Source organism: Cydia splendana, chromosome 7 (genome assembly GCF_910591565.1).
Source record: "Cydia splendana chromosome 7, ilCydSple1.2, whole genome shotgun sequence".
Taxonomy (NCBI): domain Eukaryota; kingdom Metazoa; phylum Arthropoda; class Insecta; order Lepidoptera; family Tortricidae; genus Cydia; species Cydia splendana.
The window spans coordinates 2743245-2768770 of record NC_085966.1 but is presented as its reverse complement, the minus strand read 5'-3'; the positions used below and the strand labels follow the sequence as shown (position 1 = coordinate 2768770).

Here is a 25526-nt window from a genome sequence, read left to right as displayed (position 1 = left end):
CACTTAAATTTTTTTCTAATTGTTGTTCTGAAAAGTGTATAGCTAAAATTTTTGCTTAATGTTGCAACTTAACGGATTTTATTTTGCAATTGGAATGAATAAATAAAACATCTGTAAATGTATTATAGTTAAGCGTTGTCATTGTTATTAAAATATAACTGTTACTTTTATTCTGATATCTCAAATAATAAGGAATAGTAACTTGAAATTTACTGTACCAATGTGTAATGAACTCAGTGAGAAGTAAGTACCTAGTAGGGATGCATTTGTGCATGAATAAACATTTCCTCATATGATTATTGCATGCATTTAATTATATCTATATTGCAGCAATATCTCCTTGTTTGAAAACAATAACCTTGTTAGTTATAAACTACAATAAACAATCAAATGGAAAGTTTCAATGCTTTTATATTATATGATGTCATTGGGAATGTGTATAAAATCTAAAGGTGGCCATTGACGAGCCTTCCAACAGTCCAAATAGCGTGGCTGCAATCCAAAATCGGTCCGTGAATGTCAATAACGTACAATGTTTAATATTAGGATGCCGTCCATTTGGATGAATCCATTGTAACGGCATCCATTTGGAAGGCTCGTCAGTGGCCTGCTTTATGGTATTTAGGCGAAAAGTTTGTTTTTACTTACGTACACCATCATCATCATCCTCTCGTTGTCCCGGCATTTTTGCCACGGCTCATGGGATCCTGGGGTCCGCTTGGCAACTAATCCCTAGATTGGCGTAGGCACTAGTTTTTAGTTTTGCCATCTGACTTTCCAACCCAGAGAGTAAACTAGGCCTTATTGGGATTAGTCCGGTTTCCTCACGATGTTTCCCTTCACCGAAAAGCGACCGGTGTGGTAATATTTCCTTCATAAGTTCCTAAAAACACATTGGTACCGGGGTTTGAACCCGCGACCTCTGAATTGAAAGTCGCACGCTCTTATTCTAGGCTACCAGAGCGCTTTGTTGTTACGCTATGTTTTTCCGTGACAATATAATCAAAAGTGGTTCCCTGGCAACCCTGACTTCCTCCCAGCTCGCAGCATCCGCCAACCGTTTTATTTGTTTCCAGCAAGTGTTTATTGCAAACGGAACGCTCAGCTATAAAGCTTATTCTTACTTTTGTAGCTATATAAAACATGCTTAACTGAGTAAGTAATTTAAGGTGGTTCGCTTTCCGTACAAAAAACAATTGCGTTATATTAAGTAATTACACACTATTACTACATAAATATGTGCGCATCTGTCTACTTTTTAATGTTTATTTGCGCTAAATTTTGGTAAAACGTTATTTTGGTATTGCATTGATAAAAAATAAAACGTTTTTTGCGTGATTTCTGTATAAAACAAAGTTTTCGGTTAGCGCAAATAAATATTCGAAAGTAGATAGATGCGCACATATCTATGTAGTTATAGTGTTAGACCGGGAGACAGTGACACATTTTACTGGGCCATTTGGAACCGTCCGAAGAGTATGGCATGGTGATGTCCATGAATGGCTGCTCGACGATGATCACCTGTGCAAAAATTAGCTTGGCACAAATGGTTGAATTGTTTTTTTTAATTAATGTGTTCGCCTCAGTATGGCGGGCTGTAAGTCACACCGGAGTAGTATGGCATTACGCTACCGCCTACTTCTTTTTTATGGACTATCGGAAAATACGAGGATTTTTGTGGAACAAATCGTTCGACACTCGTATTTTATCCGACATGTTCGACTAACGCCCACGCGATTGGGCCGCCGGTACCAGCGCTATGACCATCATTTTTCTTTCCTTCATTACGTACTTAGACCCCTGACGAACCGCCATACTGGTACAAATGACGTCACTAAGGAACAATATTCCCCAATACAGTCAGCCGCAGAGAAAGTTAGCTGAGCTGTCTTTGAGGTTGATGTTTTGAAAGAGTATTGACTTTGAAAGATTCAGTTTTATCACGTGTGCCGCAATAACGTACCTGTAACAACAAAAAAAAGATCATTAATACGCGGTCTAAATAAAAACGTATAAAAACTTGACTCCTTAGGATTGATCGTCACCTAAAAAACCACCTCAGGAGTCAGGACTATCCTAACATCCTAAGGGACTTTATGGAAATTCTTATGTCTGACAGAACCTATTAATATTATCAATAATGCAGATTTACCCCCTTATTCATAAACGTTTACTAAAGTTGACAAGCCGATAATAATCGTTTGTCCCTTTCCGACGTATTGGTATGATGGTTACAATGGAACAAAATGCAAAACGATTCAAATAATAGAAAAAATCTCATCAGGCCGTCTATTCAAGTCCCAGTCCATTTCAAAAACAGAATACCCAATTCAATTACCCCGCGAATTTCAAAAATAGAACTAAGGCTTTGCTAACTCGATTGCACTGTCGTTAAAAACGGCCGAAGTGGGTCACCCGACTCACCCGTCGCCGGCAACCTCGGGCAAATGGCTTTTCCGATTGCAGCGCCTCCGAGTTCCATTTTCTACCACGGATTAGGGTTGGCACTAAATATAAAAAAACTGTGTTTAATTAAAAATAGGGGACAGACCTGGAGGATTTTTCATAGGTGGGTATTTTTCCTGTATCTTATTTTGTTAGATTTAATTTAGTTAGTAGATCTTTAATTGTATTGTATTTTATATCGTACCTTAATAAAATTTCATTACAATTAAAACTTTGTAAAAAAATCAATATAGATTGATAGGAATGGCCTGCTAGATTGCCTATGGATGTTTGGTCCTATTTTTGCAACCAAATTTGATTTCAATATCCAAATAGTAATTTGTACCTTACTCATAACTTTGATTTGCGATGTTGAAAGTGTATATAGTTACTTGATACATACTTATTTTTTTTCAAACCAAGTAGAAGTATAAATAATATTGCGATTAGCACAAACAAACTAGGCTAAAGCCTCTATATTGAACGATCATAATATGATAAATCAAAAACATTCATTTGTCATGACACTCATGACTACACTCCAAAAAGGGGTAAGTCAAGGCAATTATTTCTGATTCTGTATCCGATCATAGCTAGACCACGCAGGCATCTAAATGTACAAAAACGTGATTGAATGCAGGATGGATGGGCGACATCTGAGCATAATGAGCGATGCGTAAGGCATTTTAAATGTGGTTGACTGGGTTAGTGACCCTGGCTTAGATTAGTTTGATGACAATATATTAAAAGAATCAATATTTACTTTATAATTAATATAAAAAATTAAAGACAGTATGATATTGATAGGTATTATTTTGTTTCGTCAAACAATAAATAAAATGCTGTACAATTAGTAACAATTCACGTAATGTAATTTCCTAGTGTCACTTTTTTGTAGATGAGAAACTATTAGTAATTACCATTTGCACTTAAAACTAATTTGCGTAATAATTTATAATGAATTATATAACAATATCGTATTGTAACTAAAATATATACATAACGATACTTAATAAATGTAAAACAATGTAATTGTCAACCCTAGCTAGCGCTAGACTTTCCGCTTTGATTTTTAGTTTTGAAAATGGAACATTCGAATTTTAAAGGAACGCTTCCACAAAGGCGTAAACTGTGTTGCATTTTAAAGTAAATTGTACTTTAATTGCATGGGGCTACATCGCTTTTTCAATTATTTGCATGGATGGAATGCGAGCTTTCGAAAGTTTCGAATGTTACTGTTTTTCATATTTTTAGGAGAGTATTTTGTGTTGTACGAGAAGTGAAGTTTAGAACGTCAACAGATAAAAAAACACTTTCAGCAAATATTGTTTTTGATCGCATCAAATTGGATTTTTCGAGTATTGTGCATGCGAACGTACAATAACAAATAAAGTTGTGAATATGACTTATTACTACGTCGGGTATTATTCATATTTTTATTTACTTGTTTATCACTCCATGTGTGTGTGTATAATCTCACCATTTAAGTCGCACATCTGAGTCAGTGCAGCGATAATGAGTCAAGTAAAACTGACTGCAGTACTATCTTTAGTCATTACATCAACCGATCCACGCCCAGAATCTTTGACCTTTTAAATTGATAATTGACTTTGACATTGGGTTTTTGCCAATAAAAACAGAGTGATCAACACGTAGAAGTGGCTTTTTGCGTTGCGTATTGCGAACATCTTGAGTGTTTTTTTGTGATGATTACGGATCACACGATTATTGTAATTATTGTGTCATGGGTACCACTGTTTCTAGTCATCATCATTATCCTCCTAGCGTTTGTTCCGCATTGCGACGGAGTCCGCTTTTCTCCTTCCACTTCGCTCTATCCTGGACATCGTCTTCATCTAACCCACATACTTCCACGCTAGCGTTTATGTCAGTGCCAAACTCGTGGCAGCTGTACAGGTCTCAAAGCTTCTATCACTTTTGAAGATCGGGGACTTCATCGTTACAATCACAGAGTCATCTGGCCTAAAAGTATCAGCACATAAACATAATGATAAAAGTCGAGCCAAATAAACTCCCTAATAATGTTTTCCCTAATTAAACGAAGTCAAGTCTAATAAAGAACCGCAAAACAAAAACACATCACAGAAGTAGAATCATAAATTTGAAGGAACGCCTACGCCTCGGCCATTTCGGGAGGCTTATAATAAATTCATCTTGTATGGGGATTCTGACACGGGATGTGACAGCAGGGTATTGGAGGAGACATGAGGGTGTGGCTAAGACGCAAGTTTTTGGTGAAGATTAGATTATTTTTGCCAATGTTTTATATAACCCTTGAAGTGGCAGGAACCGGCTCCCGGACAATTTACGTCATTTAAATTTCAAATTTAAAAAATAGAATCGAAATTCCAATACTCGAAAATGTATGACGACGACGACGACGTATGCCACTTGAAAGTATAAGAAACGTTGCGTTAATAGGTATATGGGGAGGGGCTGCTGATAATTCCTATATTTGTGATCACTACAATCACTTACTTTAGGAGAAAAATATCGATTAGTGAATTTATCGACATTTGAACTCTCTATTTGTTATTTTTCTCCAAATAATTCGATTTAGGTATGATTATATAACTAGTGGCTCTGTGAGCTGTAGACCTCGCGAGCAGAGCTTGAAATAACATGGTGCTAAGAGCTTTAAATACACCGTGTTTTTTTTTTATTTCCGTTAATTTCAAGGGTGCATTCCTGAGCTTAAATCAAGTAACTTTCTCAAAGACACCGATGTTCTAATTAAGTCCATTTCGGAGATAATCCATAATTTATTTTTTTACTATAAGGCCTCTACAAGCGTGTACACTTGCCTTAGGGCCGGCTTACATATTGATTAGTGTTTAGAATGAGTTCATACATTTGCTACTAAACTTAAGTACAATCTCGGTCGATTGATGTACGAAATGACATTGATATGTCACAGATTTCAATTGTTTGGTTGAGTTAAATGTAATGCCCGTGTTACAACAACGCTATATGCTACATTTAATTACTTTTTAAACAAAAAAGAAAACAAAAAAAAATTTTTTTTTTGAAAATTTACTATGCCATTTAGTTCTTATAAACGTACTTAACTATACCCCGAAGTTAACGGAATTCAATAAAAACACGGTGTATAGTAAATTAAAGAATAACAATACGAAATTTATGTGTAAAAAAATACAAAAAGTTATAATATCCCAGCATACAATTACTGGGGATCGAACCCAGACCCTCTGTGCAAACAGAAAAAGCGAACGTTTACAAACTGAGCCAAATAGTTCTTAGATGGGTTGACGAAATTTAGCTACTCCTTCTCAAATTAAAATTAGTTAAAATTAAATATCTAAATACCGCCTAAACCAGCGATAATTTTTTTCTGCATTTTTTGCTATTAACTCTGTAAACATGTTTCAAAAAGAAAAAAGTCTTATGATATCGATACGACTATTTGTTTAGGCGCCAGGTATCACGACTCCGCCATTTTTAAAAATTTCCAAAAACCGGATTGACAAAAAAATTTTATTTAGTCATAAAATTCGGTCACAAAATTTCACGAGAATCGGTTAAGAATTGCGACCTGTAGAGGAGAACATCCGGACATACGAAAGCAAAATGCCCGAGTCAAAACGTAGACCTTCGCTTCGCTTCGGTCAATTATGTTTGGATCACTTCGTATTACTTTGTTGTTTTTACATTTATTTGTGAAATTGTGATAGATTGTTTATTTTGCACATTTTTCCACCACACATTCGCCACCACATTCCTCCCAACCTACCAATACCTTGAATCAATTCGTACGTTTTTCTACTTTACATCTCTATCGCTCGATGCAGGAGCGATAGAGAGGCAGATAACGTTTCGATTTTCGCGATCCCTCATGACCCAGTGCGATTTATTAGGGATCTTATGTTATTGAGGGCAGATCGCACAAGCACGCCTGTGGGATCGATCGGGGTCACACACGGAATGGAGAATTATGGGACTTTTTAATGGAACGCTGGAGAAAATTCCCTTTGAGACCGTTTACGGGGTGTAAGTGAGAAAGCGCTATAAACCTTTAAAATGAAGTCCCTTTCGCACATCCGAGCGGCGTGTGGATCAGCATTCAATGTGAAGACAAAAATTTAACCAAAAATCAGCCGCAGCTGCTATCCTAGACATGTGCGCCGCGCCGCCGCGCCGCCGCCGCCGACGATTTTTCCACGCCGCCGCCGCCGATAAATTTGACCGGCGTATAATCGGCGTGGGAAATTTTGATACCTAACGTATCTTATTGCATGTTGCGTAGTGAGTAGATAGTATCAGTGATATAATTTGAAGATCCTTATGCTTTTTCGCTTATTATTTGCCAGTGAACCAAATTAGCATCATTTTTGTCGTTGCGTTGTTAGCTGTGATAACGATTTAGCGTTAATTCAAACAAGATCTAGTTTCTGGATCACAGGTTATTATTTGATATTTTATCGCACAGCTTTTTTGTAGAACGCATTTTTTTTTAGTCTCTTGATTGTCAATTTAATCAGAGAAGAAAATTGCAGGTTCATATCCTAGGACATAAAAATGCTATTTTCTTCTTAGAATCTCCAGCCAGCTTTCACTACGATTATAATTGCGTATTTTATGATTTCTCGTGTGATGCTGGTGACACGCATAAGGGTCGTCATATGATAGATATGGTTTGATTTATTGATCACATAATATACATATTTATTTAATTTTAAAACAATCAACACACGATTAATTATTAGTCATTTTATAGTGATTCTTGGCTTCTTTTACTTAACAATATACCGGGTGTGGCCTGTAACACGAGCAAATAATTAAAACATAGATTGTACTCCTCAAAAGGTGACACTTTTGTTCAACAACTTTTAAAAATTATGAAGTATTTAGACTCCCTATTTTTCATACAAAATAAATATTATCTTCAATGGACGCCAACGCCACGCCATATCATTGTGATTGACGTTGCTTGTCACGCCTTAAACATAACAAAATTCGCAATACATTGCGTCTTAGAATAAACTTAAGTGTAATAAAAAACAAACCACAAATTATTTTTAAAAGTCGCTGAACAAATGTTGGTCAGTATGTTACAGGCCATACCCGGTATATTTCAATCAAAATTATAAAAGTCAGGTTAAGCAATTACACTTATATTATAGGAACTTAAATCACCGAGGGTCATCACTAAGCTACCAGTAAAGAAAACAAAGTAGACCTTAATATTCCATAAAACTCTTTTATGAAATACAATGTATTATCTCATAAAAAGTTTCTCAAGCGATTTTACGTTAGAGGGCAAGTCTATCAAATTTTTGGGTAGTCGCTCGCAGTATGTAGGTCTGAAGACACGTTTTCCCCTGCAAGTGCCATGCGACACGGGACACTTCAAAGCCATTCTGTTGAGCGAATCAACCTGGCAGAGACGTTTACTTTCGAAAACGATGACATCTTTATTCTAACATACATTTCTGATAAACTTCAGTTCAGACAAATGTAAATTAGTTCATCATTATTTCGTAAAAAATCCTAGGTGAGGCGACAGCGGCTGGGAAAAGTCAATATAGATTTACGACTTAACTTATAAATAATTATTTATGTGTTTTATTTGTATTCCGCTTACAAAGTCATTATACTGCCTAAAATGTAGCGTTTTAAAGTACCTATATATATTCTTTTTATGTTAATATCTAAAAATTAAACATACCGTTGGTAACCGTCAGGGTAGTAAGAAATAGTTGCCAAATGTCAAGCGACGTTATGGGATATAATTTTCGACAATAATTTAGACAACACACATAATATGTTTTGGATAGCCTAGTAAATACTCAGAAGCCTTTAATGTAGAGTTTCTACAGCCACGTTCTCATGCAGTATCAAAAATTATGCCACGCCGATTTCACGCCGATCACGCCGCCGCCGCCGTTCAAAAAATCATCGGACGCCGCCGCCGATGATTTTGCCATCGGCGCACATCTCTATGCTATCCTCGTTTTATCCACAACACATTCCCTAATCACATTTCTCCCTAACCACACACCACTTCGTTGGTTCGTTCGTCTTCTTGCCTCTATCGCTCGAATATGCTAGAGCGATAGAGAGGCAGGTAACGTTACAATTTTCGCGATCCCTGATGACCCTTATGTTATTGAGGGCAGATTGCACAAGCACGCCTGTGGGATCGATCGAGGTCACACACAGAATTGAGACGTATGGGACTTTTTAATGGAAAACTGGAGGAAATTCCCTTTGAGACCGTTTTGCGGTTATATCAGGGCCGGATACAGCTCTGGTGTGTGAACGAGACAGCACATAGCGGTGTGCGGAATTTGTAGAAGACCGTGTTTCCCTACGCGAATATACACTCAACGTCAAAAAAATCGCACATCTTAACTTTTTTCTTTCAAGCCATTTTAAACCTTATATTATATACGGCAAGATAAGATTATGTGGCCTTATTTGAAAGGTTATGAAACCCTCTATTGGAAAATGTCGTAAAATTGACGATCTACCCGATAAAAAAAGAATTTTTCCTGGAAAAAGGAATCGACGTGTATTCTGGTTAAAATGACAAAGATAATAAACACTATAAAATCAACAGATACAGAAAAAATAAACTTAAAACTAAACTTAAAATCTAGTGCTACCTCCTCTTGCCCTCCGAGTAGCTTCCATGCGATCAGTCATGACTGTCATGAGTGCCACGATGCGTTTTTGAGGAAAGTTGTTTCACTCCTCAATAATGGCGTCTTGAAGCTTGTCGAGGGTGGCAGGAGCAAGATCGTGCGACCACACCCGCCGTTTTAGCTGGTCCCAGAGAAGTTCGATTGGGTTCAGGTCCGGGCTCCTTGCTGGCCACTCCATTACGGTGATCCCAACCTCACGCAGGTAGTCTCGCACAATCAACGCAGTGTGGCAGCGGGCGTTGTCAGGCATAAACTGGAAGTTGGGTCCAACAAAACCAGCATATGGGACCACATGCTCCTCTAAGATCTCCGTTATGTAACGCCGAGCAGTCAGGGATCCCTGGCTGTGACCACATTCAGTGCGGGAAATGCACACAAGATCAGTTTTCCCGTCGGTCGAAATGCCGTCCCAGAACATGCGAGATCCGCGCCCTTAGCAGACGGTCACTTCGGTGCAGGCTTGCGTGAAATTGCTTTCCCTGCGTCCTATACACCCTTCTGCACCTGTCGTTGGTGTAAGGGCACACCCTCGTCTCGTCGGAAAAGAGGACATTCCTCTATTGTTCAAACTTCCAATCTTCGTGCAGTCGGGAGAATTGCCTCCAGGCTATTCGATGCTCTGGCTTTAGTTGGGGGCCTGTAGCAGCTCTACGGGGCAACATCCTCTTCTCTTCCAGCCTTCTTCCGATCGTAGAGATGCTTACTTCTGTTATTCGAGCTGCTTGAAGCTGCTGTTGCAGCTTAACAGCGTCGGAGAAACGGTTCTGCAAAGAGTTCGATACAATGTACCGGTTGTCTCTAGCGGAAGAACATGCGTTATCTTCCAGATCCAGACTTCCTAATGTAATCACCAGTCTACTGGAACCGCTACGAGACTCGACGCACTCAGAAACCGCTTATGTTAAATCTTTCAGCATCTTGATACTGCCATAGTCCTGTTTGCAGCAGTGCCACCTCTTGAGCTGCTTCTTCCGGCCTGGTATCCATGTCCAAGGGTTTTTTCTTGGTCTAACTAAAAGCGAATAATCCATAACTAACCTTTACCCCCCATTTTATACCCGTCCATGTTTGCACAAGAAGGGATCCATCAAAATCGGATGTCGGCCCTTTTTTAAACAAACCGCCGATGTTTGGCGATGGTTGTTTTTACGGAAAATGACGATGCATCTTTTTAAAGTTCATTAATTGCGCTTTCAAATGATGTATAAGATAAGAGCTATATTTGTTTGAAACTAATTTTTGGTGAGGTGCGATTTTTTTGACGCCGAGTGTATTATATTAGTTTATTAAGAGCGCCCCAGAATTACCGTAGTATGGACATCCTATACTAGTTACCAGCACACGTGTCTGTTTAGGGCGCTCCACGGGTTAATATAGGTTCATTAAATATTATTGTATATTCGTATCGTATATTGTGTTGGTGCTGCATCAGCAATTCCGTTCATCAAAAATATTATCTAGCCCCCCAGAGACCTATAAACCCTTCCATTCCTTATTTATTTTGACGAATCAAAATTTCAGTTATCTTGGCACGTTTGATTTGTAGTCAGCTCGGGGATACAGCACATTTATACAATTTTATTTGATCATACGTGAAATTTTCGGCTGTTATCATTTTGACATGAAACATATTGCAATTTCCCAGCGATGGATCTCGTTCACTCTATTATTCATTACCCCAGAGTGTTATGTGATTATCCAATCGAAAGTAGCCCTTAGCATCACGACATAAGGCACAACCTTCGTGTAGGTACATTTCAGGGGGGCCTAGCGCGAACACCGAAGTTAGCAAATTGTGAGCATCTTTCTCTATCACTCTAATTACGTTTAAGTTGGAGTAAAAGAGAAAGATGCTCGTTTGCGCACTTCGCGTTAGACCCTCAGGTGTTTTATTTCGTTATTTTATTTGGCATTACTCCCAAACACGAATGGAGATGGGCACTCGATTTGATTATTTATAAATAGTAACAAGTACAGTTCTGGAACAAAACATTTTGTACCTTATACTTTGCTGGGTAAGGTTGAATATTGAAGAAAAGCTCCTGTACCTTATTACTTTTAATTGCTGGAGTTTTCTCTGATGGCTGTTTTTCTTCAGTTTGTTTATTGCATTTGTTATTTTATTCCATCCTAGTCTTTTGTTTTTGCATTATTAACCAACTTGGTTTTAATTCAAGCAGATTTTCTTAAAGGCGCTTGTACAGCGGATCAGGGTGTTATTATTTTCTTCCTTTTTCCTTGCAGAGTTCTTTGTTAGTTTTAAATGAAATGAAATGAAATGAAATGAAAAATTTATTGATAACAATTGTTACATGTCATTTTTTATCATATAAGTGCTAGTATTTGTCTAGTATATTAGTATATTAATTTCCGAGTACTTACTTCTTATATTATCTTGGAGAGTTGTGAAAAATGTTAAGAGTTAAAGTAAAAACGCTAATTGAGCTAAATAAAAAAAACAAAAAGCGTTTTGAGACCTAGTCGATGCAAAAGTTACTACCTCTATGTCTGTGTATGATAAGGATCCTGGGGAGCTACCGCGAAAACCGAAATTCGCAAATTGCGGGGATCTTTCTCTTTTACTCCAAAGAAGGCGTAATTAGAGTGACAGAGAAAGATGACCGCAATTTGCGGAATTTGATTTTCGCGGTTATAACCCTGATCCTGACTGAATGGTCACCTTTTGGATTTTTTTTTACGTGAACGTTTTTGTCTGCTCAATACAGCAAAACCGAAGAACCCACGATTTTTGACCACGACACACAAAGACTCGTACAGTCGGTTCCCTAACATAAGTATCCACTTTTCTATACAATTAGTTTGGCAACTTGGATACTTAAGCTGGGGCACCGACCGTACACGATCGAGAATAAAACGCTTTTCCTTTCCTCACGATTACCATAGGTACACAAATCAAACTGATGACCTCCTTTACCTACACCGTTAATTGCGTAGTAAACCTTCATAAGGGTCCCAAGGTCCGCTGATCATATGAAACAGATCTGCAGTCTAAAAAAATCGGGCAAGTGCGAGTCGGACTCGCGCACATAGGGTTCCGTACCATATAAAAAAAAAAACAAAAAAAAGCAAAAAAAAAAACGGTCACCCATCCAAGTACTGACCACTCCCGACGTTGCTTAACTTTGGTCAAAACTCACGTTTGTTGTATGGGAGCCCCATTGAAATCTTTATTTTATTCTGTTTTTAGTATTTGTTGTTATAGCGGCAACAGAAATACATCATCTGTGAAAATTTCAACTGTCTAGCTATCACGGTTCGTGAGATACAGCCTGGTGACAGACGGACGGACGGACGGACGGACGGACGGACGGACAGCGAAGTCTTAGTAATAGGGTCCCGTTTTACCCTTTGGGTACGGAACCCTAAAAATCAAAACAACTATGAATCTTGTTCCCCAGATATAGGTCCCATAAGTCAAAACGCGTTGGAAGTAGCCGCAATTGGCATTCATTGTTCGAGACCTGATTCGGTAAGTAGTACGATCTTTATATGGTACAATACGTGTATTGGAGCGTTTCTATTGTAGAATTTTCATAAGCCATTTGCAGTTTAGAAATCGTTTAGGTACAGTTAAGGATTTTGAGGAAGTCCATAGATATATTTAATCTAGGTGTTCATTAGGTACCTATTACTACCTACCTATGTATAATTATATTTTTCAAATGTTTGCATGTCAACATAGGTATACATTAATTCCTAAGGCTAAATAAATTGTGTTGCGTTTTGGTTACTAAATAATTATTGAATATGTAAACTTTTGCTTACCTTATCTACGAAGTTACTTAGATAAAAAAATCGGCGTCGCATAAGAAAACCCCAGTAACATATTTAAGATTTTTCAGAATAATTTGAGTAGGTTGTTATATACCTACTCAAATTATTCTGATGAATCTTGGTAATCTGAATGTTGGTAAGTAACAAAACAATACCAATTAAGGATCTTCTTACAAAAAAAGATTCATATCTACAGTCTACAGAAGACTTGAATTGAAACAAAGCAGCTCACAGTTATGAAATACGAAATAAGGCCATTGAAGCATCTGAAAGTCTGAAACGACAATTTAAAAACCTTAAATAAGCAAGAAAACAACACAAAAGACCGTGCACGTACAAAACATTTCACGTTCCATTGTCATTGAAATAGTGCTCCGTTTTGCTATGAAATGCCCGTTCCTATTACACATATAACATCTCTGAGATGCATTCTCAAATTTAACCTGGCATTTTGCTAGCTTTTGCCAAATAGGTCAGATTCCTATACACTTCCCACCAGAACCATTGAAATCTAAACTTTCAATGTCGAGATTAGAGATTCTAATCCAGGTTTTTGGAGGGATACCAAATAGCTAGTTCTAGATAGGGCTTTGTTGGAAATTCGACCATAAAGGCAGTGTAATAAGAGCTTTTTGGCAACGGTTTTCTGCTATTCGGGTTAAATTCTTGGCGGTATGCCAGCGGTCAAGGTAGGAGGTTATTTGTATTTGAAATGTGACCTAATGCAATCTGTATCATTAATGGAACTATTTAAGTACAGAATTTTCATTTTTAACATTTTTAATACAGTTTGTTTAGTAAAATTGAAGTTTATTCAGTTTATTCTGATAAATTCTGATTTTATTTATAATTATCATACAAAACGACACACATATATTTTTTAAGATGCTTAAAAAGTAAAATAAAACAAAGAAACTCACAACAAACTATCAATTGGTCATGTCATGGTTTAAGACAACTGTTTTAACTTATATAGGTAACATAAAGTGAAATTATGTCCATTATTCGGGACTAATGCAGATATAATATATATAGTTGCAGATGCAGATCTAACTATCTTTGCAGCTGACTGTATATGGATTGAAGGTAATGAAGGTAGGTAACATTGACCACACAGTTAACTTTAAATTCCTAAATAATACCAATGGTGAAGTATAGATTGTTACTGTTACATATGTATAGTGTTAATAATTATGTTAAGATCACATATGGTAGACTCAAGTTTGATATTAATGTGATCTTGCAGAATAACATCTGGACGGAATCATTTCTAAAAATACCGAACCCAATGCGTGTGAATTTTAAAAACAATGCCACTTTATATTCGAAGCACTTGAATGGCGAATTTAAAAGAATCCAACTATTTTACATTTTGGCTCGGTTTTTATAATTCGTATTCGACGTGCATTATGTAAACCGTATTAATAGGGTTTGAACTGCAAAGTGAGGCAATGTATTGGCGTGATTTACGGAAAAGATATTTACGTATCACGTATTATCGACTTTTACCTACACCTACTGGCGTATTTTTATAGTTAATTAGTGCTTATCTATAAATATATCGACATAACCTAACACAAAAATGGAAATAAACGTGACAAATCAGTTGTACGCGTTATCAATGAAATTAATCATACTAAAATTGCTAGTAGTCATACTCATACTAATGACCTAATAATGCGCTATGTATGAGGATCGGCAGCTAAAACACCATATTGGATTATTATATTTTCCTTGTGATTTTACATACCTGCCTACTCGTTGCAAGCAACGTTAAATTTAGTGTCATTCAGTGATGACGAATATTTTTTTTTTATAATTTTATTCCTATAATATTAAAATTATAATTATACGAATATAAAGTAAATAAAAATTTAGGATTAGGTACCTACGAATATACGTAGAGTAGTATATTCATGTAAGGTCAACTGTCCTATTCGTGAACCTACATTAAAAAAAAATGTATAGATTAAAGTAGTAAATAGTTTGTAGTGCCTAAAGATTTCTAGATGACTTCTGGAACCGTACCCACTCTTTAAGAATACTATAATTTGAGGAATTTATTCTTCAATCACCCTAATTATAACTATTTCGATCCTAATCTTCCTCCCTTTTCCGCAACTTTAATTACTAAATTAGCATAACGAATGTCCTTTGAAAAAAGCACGAGATAATTAGCTATTAGACTCGGCCAGTGTAAAATGGTCTGTTAGTAAAGAAGGAACGTTTGCAGTGTCTTTGGGGTGATAGGGCAGGTTACAGTGGAATGTTGTAACGTTATATGTGACATTTAGTTTGGCACGCGCCTTGTATTACAGTTGTTTACGAAGCGTTGGCGAGTCTAAAGCTTAGCCAACCGATATAAGAGAGAGTGAGGATAAACAAAATTCTTAAGAATTTCGAGTAGAGTCGGTAATTGCTCGGATTAAGTAAAAAAAACTCAACACTGTTGTACAGAACTTTTTTTGTCGATGTAATACATGAATTTTTGGAATTTGATTTGATGTCTTGAGGCCCATAACAAAAATTGCATCATCAATTTTTGATGGTTATTTGTTAATGAGTGATATAACTTTTAACACAAAAATAACCGAATGCACAAAACAGCCTACCATCATATTTATATTATCATCATTATCAAAAATAGAAACCAATATCTCGCCTAATTGAGAACATCCATAGAAATGTTGAAGTTAATAAAAAAACAACGGGTTGCACTCCAGGAGTGCCGACAGAAGTGAAAACTCAATGACTAGTCCAAAATGTCTGCAGCACTATGTATAATTGACCCATCCTCCTTTCTATTGAAAAAATTTAGTTCCGAAATTACTGGCCAGTGCGTGAGCTTAAATTTGTAGCGTTAATTGTTTAAAATTCGAATAGAAATTGTAAAGTTACCTTGCAGGCCTCGCATCTAAATATATTTCGTCATGATATTTTGAGTTTTATTCACCAGTAGAGTTCACTTTTATTAGCGATTTCATCAAGATGTAGCTTTATTGAATTATATTGGAGTGATATAAAGTTAGAATGTAACTGTGAGATCCTCGTATTTCAGCCCGTACAAGATTAGAACATTGAGCTTTATTGCTTAATATAAAAGTCCAGTTTTAAATAATTGACCTGATTATGATACGTTATGACTAAAGTTCTTTGGCGAATAACATTGTCCGTCACACACAACATAATGTCACGCAAGCGCCCTGCGCCGAAACAGCAGGCTCAGGCATACATTTTCACCGTGCGGTAGAAAGAGAGGAGAGACGCCTTACGCGTTACGCCTTACGTTGTCTCGAGTTTATCACTTTTTCCCCATCTCAAAAAGTGCTCAGCGCCGCTAAAGAAGTTTTCACTTCAAAAACTGAAACTTAGGGAAGGGAGGGTTCCCTTTTCCTAGGGCGCGCTATTTTTCATCTTTTACGTGTCAAGGTTTTACTACGGTTGATGTGGTTGATCCGTGTTGGACTCTCCCAGGTTGTGCGATAGGAACGCGTGCGCAGGTGCGGGGTAAATTGTTTAGAGGTTAGGGTCGTTGTAGGCGGTTATTTTTATTGGTTGCTAAGGAAACTTGGCGTTTTTTACGATTTAACAAAATATGTACTTACCAGCAATTTCTTTTTTCGATTAAAAAATATGTGCCTTTTTATATATGGCCTAGCCAATGGGTTTAACCCTATGGTAAAATATAAAAGATTATTTTTTATAAACAAAATAATGCAAAAAAGATTGACAGGAAGGGTTCAATTAATCTACGATTAATCAATACACGATACACGTTAGAGATTTAATCTATTTTTGAAATGGGTAGTAAAAGAGCTCCAACATAAAAAAAACTTTGAAATCCAATTCAATTTGAATTTTTATCATGTACCCAATGCCAAAGTGCCATAAATTACATTAACGTTAATTTTCGATAAAAAAAAATTTGAATTTTTAATTACCTATATATTCATAATGTTTGTTTTGCTGGTAATGTAATGAAATACTAGTACCTAGGTACCTACATATAAAACATCAGTAACATATTTTGAAATCAAATAGAAACTAGACTTTAGAAATGTGTCACTGTCACGATAAAAAGGTATTTATTACATTATTACAGGCATTGAAATGACCAATATTAGTTTAGGTGTGTTTCATGAATGTATGATGGCGTCATTATGCAGTAATAACATATGGTTATTTGATTAATATGGGGCTATAACAATAGATTATTTTACTGTAGATATTCGTTTTGCGTCATTCTCGATTCGTATAGAAATTGTAATAGTGTCGGGCCAAGCTAACTCTGCAATGACAAGTGTGGCGATGTCATCATTGAAGTCAAAATTCTATGACTACTATTGGATAAATTGTATCTAAGATCCATACAATAGGTACACGTCTGTCTTTCTATTGATAAACTTACGAGACAATGGGTGAATTTGATCAGCAGACCGATCTAAACGTCCCCTAAATTCAATAAAGTGGTTCTCTGACTTGGTATATATAGGTGAAATGTAGGTTCACTGTCTCCTTCGGTTTTGAAGGCAACTGAAGGGTCGCTAGTGTTCTTAATGACAGTTTTGAAATGCTAAATTCGTTGCACAGCTACTACTATTGCAAACTGCTCACGCTGTTTAAGGTCTTTTTTTTTCAAATCAAATCAAAATATTTTATTGCATGGTTATGGGTTTACAAAGGTCTTAAGTAATAACAGGTTCAGGTTCAACAATCCCTGCCTTACAAAGGCGTATTATTTGCATTGGAGTATATTTGTATCGTTTTTGTACGTGTTTTTGGATTTCAGTTTTATATTGATAGGATAAACAAGCTAATTTAAGAAGAATAATAAACTGCTCACTAAATCACTGATTCAGAAATCTTCATTCCCTTCATCAATGTTGTTTTGAAGATACCTACCTAGATTTTTTTTTATAAAATATATCGCTGAATCAAATTCTTCTCCGCTTAAAAAAAGGGTAACCCAAAATCCGTAAGTTATCTCCACGTAAAACCACGATAAAAAAATTATTACTTTTATGCGTCAGGAGAAAAGACATATTTCAATTTAGTGGTCAACTATCGGACTTTTATAAACAAATTAGAGTGGAGCGCCGAACGCCCTACCATGTTGATATTCTGTTAACTTATAATATAACCAAGTTTCCCCCAAACCTCAAAAAAGGCTAACTAAAAAAACACCTTACTAAAATGTTATAAGCGCCATATTACCTAACGGTGTTAACAACATTTTAATCTAAAGCCGTCTCAGGTCATTCCCCGTCTGCCCTCTGATCGGCCACGACGTCCCAATTACGTTATCACCTCCATCACTTCATTGATTAAGCCCGTTAATTTACATTTGAGTTACGGCACCTTTCGCTTGAGGCCAATTTGTCAAAGTTTGGGTTAGATACTTGATTGAAAGAGAAGTCAAATGGTTAATAGAGTTAGACCAAGACAAGTCTGCAATGATTTTGCACACGCTGTGCAAGTGTTAAACTTCTATGAAATTATGACGTATAAATAACACTTGAACTGCGTATGCTATCAAAATCGTTGCAGACTTTTCTTGGTCTAACTCTAATTATTCAGTGAAAAAAAAAATACCTATATAAAATAAATTAAAATACTGGAGTTATTTGCGAGTCATTCAATACACCGAAAAAAATCGACTCACTTACCTATAGAGTTTTGAAGAATTAACACAACTGAAGCTGAATTTTTAGATATGAAGTAACCTTTGGCTTTGGGTTTGGCTGGAGAGCCGACTTGACATTTTTCCGACTTGACTTCCGACGATTTCTAGGTTGTTAAGAACCTATTAGAAACAGGAAACATAAATCTATATCTCCAACAAACAACACAACAATTTAAAGTTCCTTTAAATTTGTCGTACAGGCAATTTTTGTGCCGTAAGCGCCAATAATCAGAAACCAATTAAAAAGAAAACAGTTCAAAACATTTTCTTTTGTTCCGTTTTCAGTAATTCTTGCAATGTTTTCGCTGGATTGCCACATATGCTATTGTTTACTTAGAAAAGTTCCCATGGGAAGACGGCCAATGTGCCATACTTGTGCTACATGTACCATTGACACTGACATTTGGTAAACCTTATTAGTATAGAGAGAAGGATCATCTAAGGTCAAAAGTGTTGCTTTTACGATCGTCGTCATACATCTGCGAAGAAATTCAAACGTGTCTTCACGCAGAGCTAAGATTCTCATCAAAGTTCTAATTGTTCCTTATTTGCTTCTCGCAATCAGACTTCCTTAAGTACCTAGACGTATTAAAGTGTTAAGTCATCAAGATTCATAACGACTTAAGCAGTTACTTCTGTTTTTCTCAACACGACATCGATATTATACCATCGTAACGATTCTTGTATCAAATGCTTTTCCTAGCAAGGAATAAGACACATTTTTGCATGATTCCCCGTTTTTCCCAACTTAAATTACTTCGGGTAAAAACTATCCGTGCTCAAGGAAGCAAAAAGCAGTTACGTGATATTACGCTTAGATTTTCGTGCAATGAATAATGTATATCGTTTTCTAAAGGTAATAAGATGACAAAATCACCGATTTTCTCTTTATCACGGCTACAATGTTATCTATGCGGTTAACCGCATCGCTACTGTCCAACTATTGTAGCTAAGTTATTATGAAAATAAGATAGTTCCAGATTTCTTCAACTTCAATAGACAAGTTTGTGACGTTAACGCATCAAAGTTACTTTTGCCGATGGCTGCGGCGCTACCAACATTTAAGAGATGTTAAAATGTATGACTTTGAACTAGTTCCAGATTTACCCGTATGCTTTTATAATTTTGCCCAAATGTCATTGCTCGTCGAGTAAGAAATCTATTTAACCTAGTATGGATTAAATTAGCCAGGACATTGAATTATGTTTGTCAGTTCGTTACTAGTGTAGGTGAACGTCTGAACGATTAAGTTTCTTATAAGCATCAACAGTTTTCTCTTGGGCTTAGCACTGATGACTTTATTATTATACGATACACACACAATACATACAGTGGGGCCCAAAAAAACGTTTACCTACAATTTGTCTATTGCGGCACGGCTGTATCAAAGCTAAAGGATTTGTGTAAGTTACATGATTGTAACGTTGTGAGAAAAAAATACATAAGTAATATGCCAAATATGCTAAATGCTAAGTATCAACATATTTATAGAGCACCAACCTCCTAATTTGTTTACATTTGTTTAAGAGTTATAAACATTGCAGTTTTTCGTTATACAACGCTACACTTCGACTTCGCACATTGTCGTAATTATTTACGAGCTTAAATAATAGTTTGCGAACCTCACTCAGGATAGACATTATTAATATTATTTAAAATAAACCCCTTATAATTCTTATAAACCGCAAACAATTTGAATGAATGACATAAATTGACAACTAACTTTTAGCTTTTTTTTTAAATCATAGACAATTGGTGATACAACAACGAAATATCTGTCAACAATTTTTGGCTAGCCAGACTCTATCTACCTGTCTATTATTAATATTCATACGTGTTTGTGACGAGGATTCACCAAGTCTCAAATTGTGCGCAGTTTCGCCTCATTCCGTCTTAAAAATAAGAAAACCTTGATAGGTATAGGTAGGTAAATAAAGAAAAAAGAAAATAAATAAAATTTGCATAGTCTAGCAGAAGTCATGCTTAGCATGTTTTGAATAAATATAAATTTGCAACTACAAAGCTTGGTTAACCTTATTGGCATTAAAAAAAAACACTGAGAGGGTAATGCTGATTTTATTTTAGCATTTATAAGCCATATCATTCAAAATATGTTCGGTTACCAAACGACCCGAGTTTTTAAATATGTAATATCAATAATGGAACTTTAAATTTTTCATTTCATCATATTTAATAGATTATTCAAGATCAAAAGTTTTGTAATGAAATAAGCATATTCTTTGATAGAATAAACACCACTTTTATTTTAAAGTCTGGGGGCCGATTTTTGAATTTCAATCGCTCGATTTCGTCACTCGAAAATCGGTGGAAAACGGCGAAATGCTAATTTTTGAAATACGAGGGATCGAAATTGGGAATCTAGTGGTATTGACCACTCGATTTCAATTCTATTAGTAGCATTTAAACGCCTAGTAGATGCTAGTTGTGGAGATATCATTTAACGAAATACACGAAATCGAGAAATAGGCCCTGGACTGATAATCTGCGTGGTTCACTAGTGAAATTTATGACAACAAATAAACCTAACCTTATATACGTAAGTATATGTATAGGTAAGAAGTTATACGTAAAATACACCCAGGTAATGGTCGTCAATTTTAGCTGAAAATTTTGAGTAGTTTAGATTTAATGATTTGGCTCAAAATTATTTCAGCTTGTTGCGATTTCCAGTTGTTAGCCTGTTTTAAGCATTTATGAGAGTCATTATATCACGTGAGTAAATAAATAGTCCTAGAGTCGTCTTCAACTTTTGGCCATAATGCGTCATCGGCATCGGGTCGAACAATAGGTAATAATCACGATCATTACGTTCATTCAAGATTGTTCAATGACTCCAAGAAGGCTGCTGATGTCATACAACTACAATATGCCACGATTTGCAATTAATGAGATCAGATCAAGCATATTGATGAGAAATAGGTACTGATTGGTTCGCTGTTAGATCATAAATCATAATATTAACATCATAACTACGAGTATGTGAGGTATGCAATAAAGAGTATTGTATTGTAATATTTATTGTTTCTTTGGTGGATTTTTCTCTGGTTACTCTTTTAAATTCACTTTCATACATTCCTTTTAAACCCTACATAAATATTAGAATCTCTATTTTCTAGATTGAAGACGCGAAATCCGGTGATAAGTGTAAGATTCATGCAATTATAAGTTTACTTATTTTTGAGTTTATATATGGCTAAAAAATGTACAAGATTTAAACAGATTTTATGTTCATTTGATTGTCAGTAAGTTTTTTACGCGTGATTTACGACTTTAATTGGAAAAAAAATTTAAAACACGTATTACACGTACTATAAATATAGTTCTGTAATTTTTTCCTAAATAGAATGTGTGGTATGTATATTGATTGATATAATTAGTTATTTTTGCTTTTACATAAGTACTACCCTTTAGCCGTCCAGACGCCAACGTCCAACTTGCCAAGAAAAATGCTATTTCGATTTGTCAAAACAAAGATTCAAATCATAATCATAATAACCATAATCAATTTATTAATAATCAAAAATTATAAGTCATAGTTATTGCCTATATCTAATAGGAAAATATAAACACTATTGCAAAGTGCAGTAGATTTAAACATTGGTAGAATGGAACAGGCCAGGAGACCTTTTTATAGGTCTCTGGGCTACACATACGAGTTTCCGTGTAAAACTGTATAATGTAAGCAGTTCCAGAAAACTCAACAGGAAAGGAAACCAAGAACCAAATGCTCCGTAAACTACGAAAGCAGCAGTTGGCTTCAAACGCCTCATTGTTTAATTACTGTTACTCAAGTTACGACCTAGGTCTCGGAAGCCATCTAAACTAAGACCTAAGTAAAGCATCGGTTTACCTAACCCGGCGGTAGGTCACTTTAGTATTCCGTTCATTACTTCCTGGACATAATCGTATAAATACATAAATTAATTATTCAACAGAACGGATACTGCTGTTACTACTTCGATACATCACGGATATCGCTTTAACTTTTTAATCTTGGCTTTAAAATGTTTAAAAGGCAGGAAGTAAAAGTAAGATATCAACCGGGAAACGATAAAGAAAGATATCTGCGTCAATATTTTTTATATCAAGTAACATTTTTGTTTTAAACTTAATTTTTCATACTAAATTGTATCGCCGACTGAACTTTTTATTACTCAGCCATCTACTTCAGCCATCTAATTAAGGCGATTAATGAGAAGTTAATTATTTCGGTCTCACCAGGATATCATCATAAGTAAGATCAGCTCTATTAAGACCAATAAGTTATCGAATATTGATTTTTTATTTAAGACAACTTAAAACTTAAATGCACATGAACATTGGAAGTTATAAAAAACAAATGGCATACGCTACCACTCACCGGACTTCCGTTTCTCGCTGACAAGCACCAGCGATTTGGTCCTCTTCACCCGTAACGACCTCCTCCTAATGGACCTCATCAATGCTTCGGGCATCCTCGAGAACCGAGGCGAGTCCACCCGCTTCTCGGGCATGAAGAAATTCTTCACGGCCAGCATTTTTATTCGAAATTCGAACGATATTTTCAAATTTAGCGCTCCAATTGCGAGCGCGCGTTCTTTCGAAAAACTTCGTCCAAATTATGACCACATCTCTTAGAGTCGATTTTTTTAAAACAGTCAAAATTATCACAAGTATTTTTTAACCGCAATCCAATTAAAAGCCGTCACAAGCCATGCTTTCTAGTCAGTCAACTATTGCCTATTGACCGACCAAACATCAAAGACCACCGTCAAATCCTATTCACAATCACTATTCCACACACGGTTCACTATCCTGTTGCCATATTGGGTGTATGTCTGTATGACATGTACGAGTGTCAAGTAGACGCAAAAACCACGTGAACGTCCTCTCGGCACGGAGGCTCGAAACGCACTGAGCGCGGTGCGGTGGGGTGTATCTGAGTCTGCCCTTGTCACGATCTGTGTTATCAGTTTACCTTTATGGTGATTTTAATTATGGACGTGTGAATGAAATGTGATAAGATAGTTTTATGTTTATGTTGTGTTGTTGTGCGTACGCATTGCGAGATCTGGCCGGGTGTCATTGCAATTGACAGGTTGTCAGTAGCATTTGGTTTTTTCGTAGGTTTTTTTTTAAATTTGGGAATTATATTATGTGTTCAAGGTAAAACTTTGAAAGCTTATTGACCGAGCGATCGCGAAAGGCGAGTGAAGCGTCTCCGTTTTAAATTGGGCAAGAATGTTTTCATATCTCCGGCAGCTCTCCGAAAGATCTTTGAGATCCTTTGAGATCTTAGAGGCCAATTTTTGAATTTCGAGCGCTCGATTTCGTATGATTCCCTTCAATAATATCTCCACTACTAGTCATTTCAATTTCACTAATAGAATTGAAAACATGCGGTCAATACCACTAGATTCCCAATTTTTATCGCTCGTATTTAAAAAATATCAATTCGCCGTTTTCCACAGATTTTCGAGTGACGAAATCGAGCGCTCGAAATTAAAAAAAATCGGTCCCCAGGATATATTTCCTAACGGTTTCTCGTGAAATTATGTGAGCAGGTTCGATAATTTATTAGTGCCCCTTACATTACAAAACTTTGTTCTCGTAGCACTTGATTTTTATCGATTTTAGTTTTTGGAAATTCAAAATGCAGCAGCGACGGAAGTTAGCGAGGTCTATTATTTTGTAATAAATGTTATTATGTGTAAAATGTTATATACAAGAAAACCGCAATAAACGGGCCAACGGCCAACCCGACAGACACAAAAAAGGAAACGGTTTTTCGCGACGTGACCGAAAGTAACCGTTACTAACCGCTATGCCAAAAAACCTAACAAGTGCGCAAATTATTTTCACGATAAACTCATTTTTATACCACTTAATAAAAAGTATAAAAACTGTGTCTGAGAGCCGAGTAATTCCCAATTTAAATCTAGATTAGACACGTTCGAATCTATCAATCTAGGTTTAAAACCCATTACTTACCCTAAAAAAAAAACCGTATCGAAAAATCTCTAGAAAGAATGTAATGACATTTATATGTCAAAACTGAATGCTTAAAATAAAACAACAATTTGTATGATAACATTGGACTTTTTTAATAGACATTCCCAACAGACGTTCTAAGAAACAAAATAAGAAATCGATGTATCAAACGACACCAAAAATACTTTAGCATCGTTATGAAATAAAATATGACCTTTTTGCGTCACTGGCTACTAAACTATTTTTTTACGATTAACCCAAATGTAAATATTTTAACTGCCCATTCGTCTAAATTAGCGTCCGTAATATATTCTGTTAGCTGATATCTTTTTATAAACTGTCCCTTTCCTTGAATGAAATAAAAATAAACGTATTTTAACGCTCTACATTACCACTGTTAGTAATCGAATTAATTGGTAATCGCATTCATACATGATACTAAAAAAAATTAAAATAGGGTAAAAATTGTTGTAGCAATATTATTAAATTAAAAATAATTATACAATGTGCATTTTACTAGTATTTGCTTTGAATTATGTGTAGAGATTACCATAAATACAAATGTAAATTAAAAATACATTGATTCAAAAAATGGCCCATACGAGAACGCTTACAAATTGAACTCTGATAGCGAAATGTCGGGATGTATATTAAACTCTTTTTTTTTATACCACGTCGGTGGCAAACGAGCATACGACCGGCCTTTTGGTAAGCAGATACCATGATGATGCAGATGCATGAGCTGATGGTGGTATAATACGCGATATAATCCATTTATACAATTTTATCTCTGATAGAGCTTTAAAACAGTTTTATAATGCATAATTATTGCGACACGCTAAATAAGATTTGCAAAATAAATGAAGCTCAGCACACGACGTAACATACGAGCTTCATTATGCATCGCCCAAGGGAGCAAAGTTACA

At 35.9% G+C, this 25526-nt stretch overlaps 1 protein-coding gene across 2 annotated transcripts in view; it reads right to left on the bottom strand.

Annotated features, from left to right (window-relative positions):
- Positions 1-25526, bottom strand: part of LOC134791986 (centaurin-gamma-1A) — a 478516-nt gene that overhangs the window by 82032 nt on the left and 370958 nt on the right. Inside the window, exon 1 of one of the 2 annotated variants that reach the window (XM_063763090.1) lies at positions 22991-23530. The exons of the other annotated variant lie outside the window; for it this stretch is intronic. Coding sequence (XP_063619160.1) covers positions 22991-23147 — 157 coding nt within the window. The 5' untranslated portion in view covers positions 23148-23530. Of the gene's footprint in view, positions 1-22990; positions 23531-25526 lie in introns of those variants that run through there. 2 annotated transcript variants of the gene reach the window in all.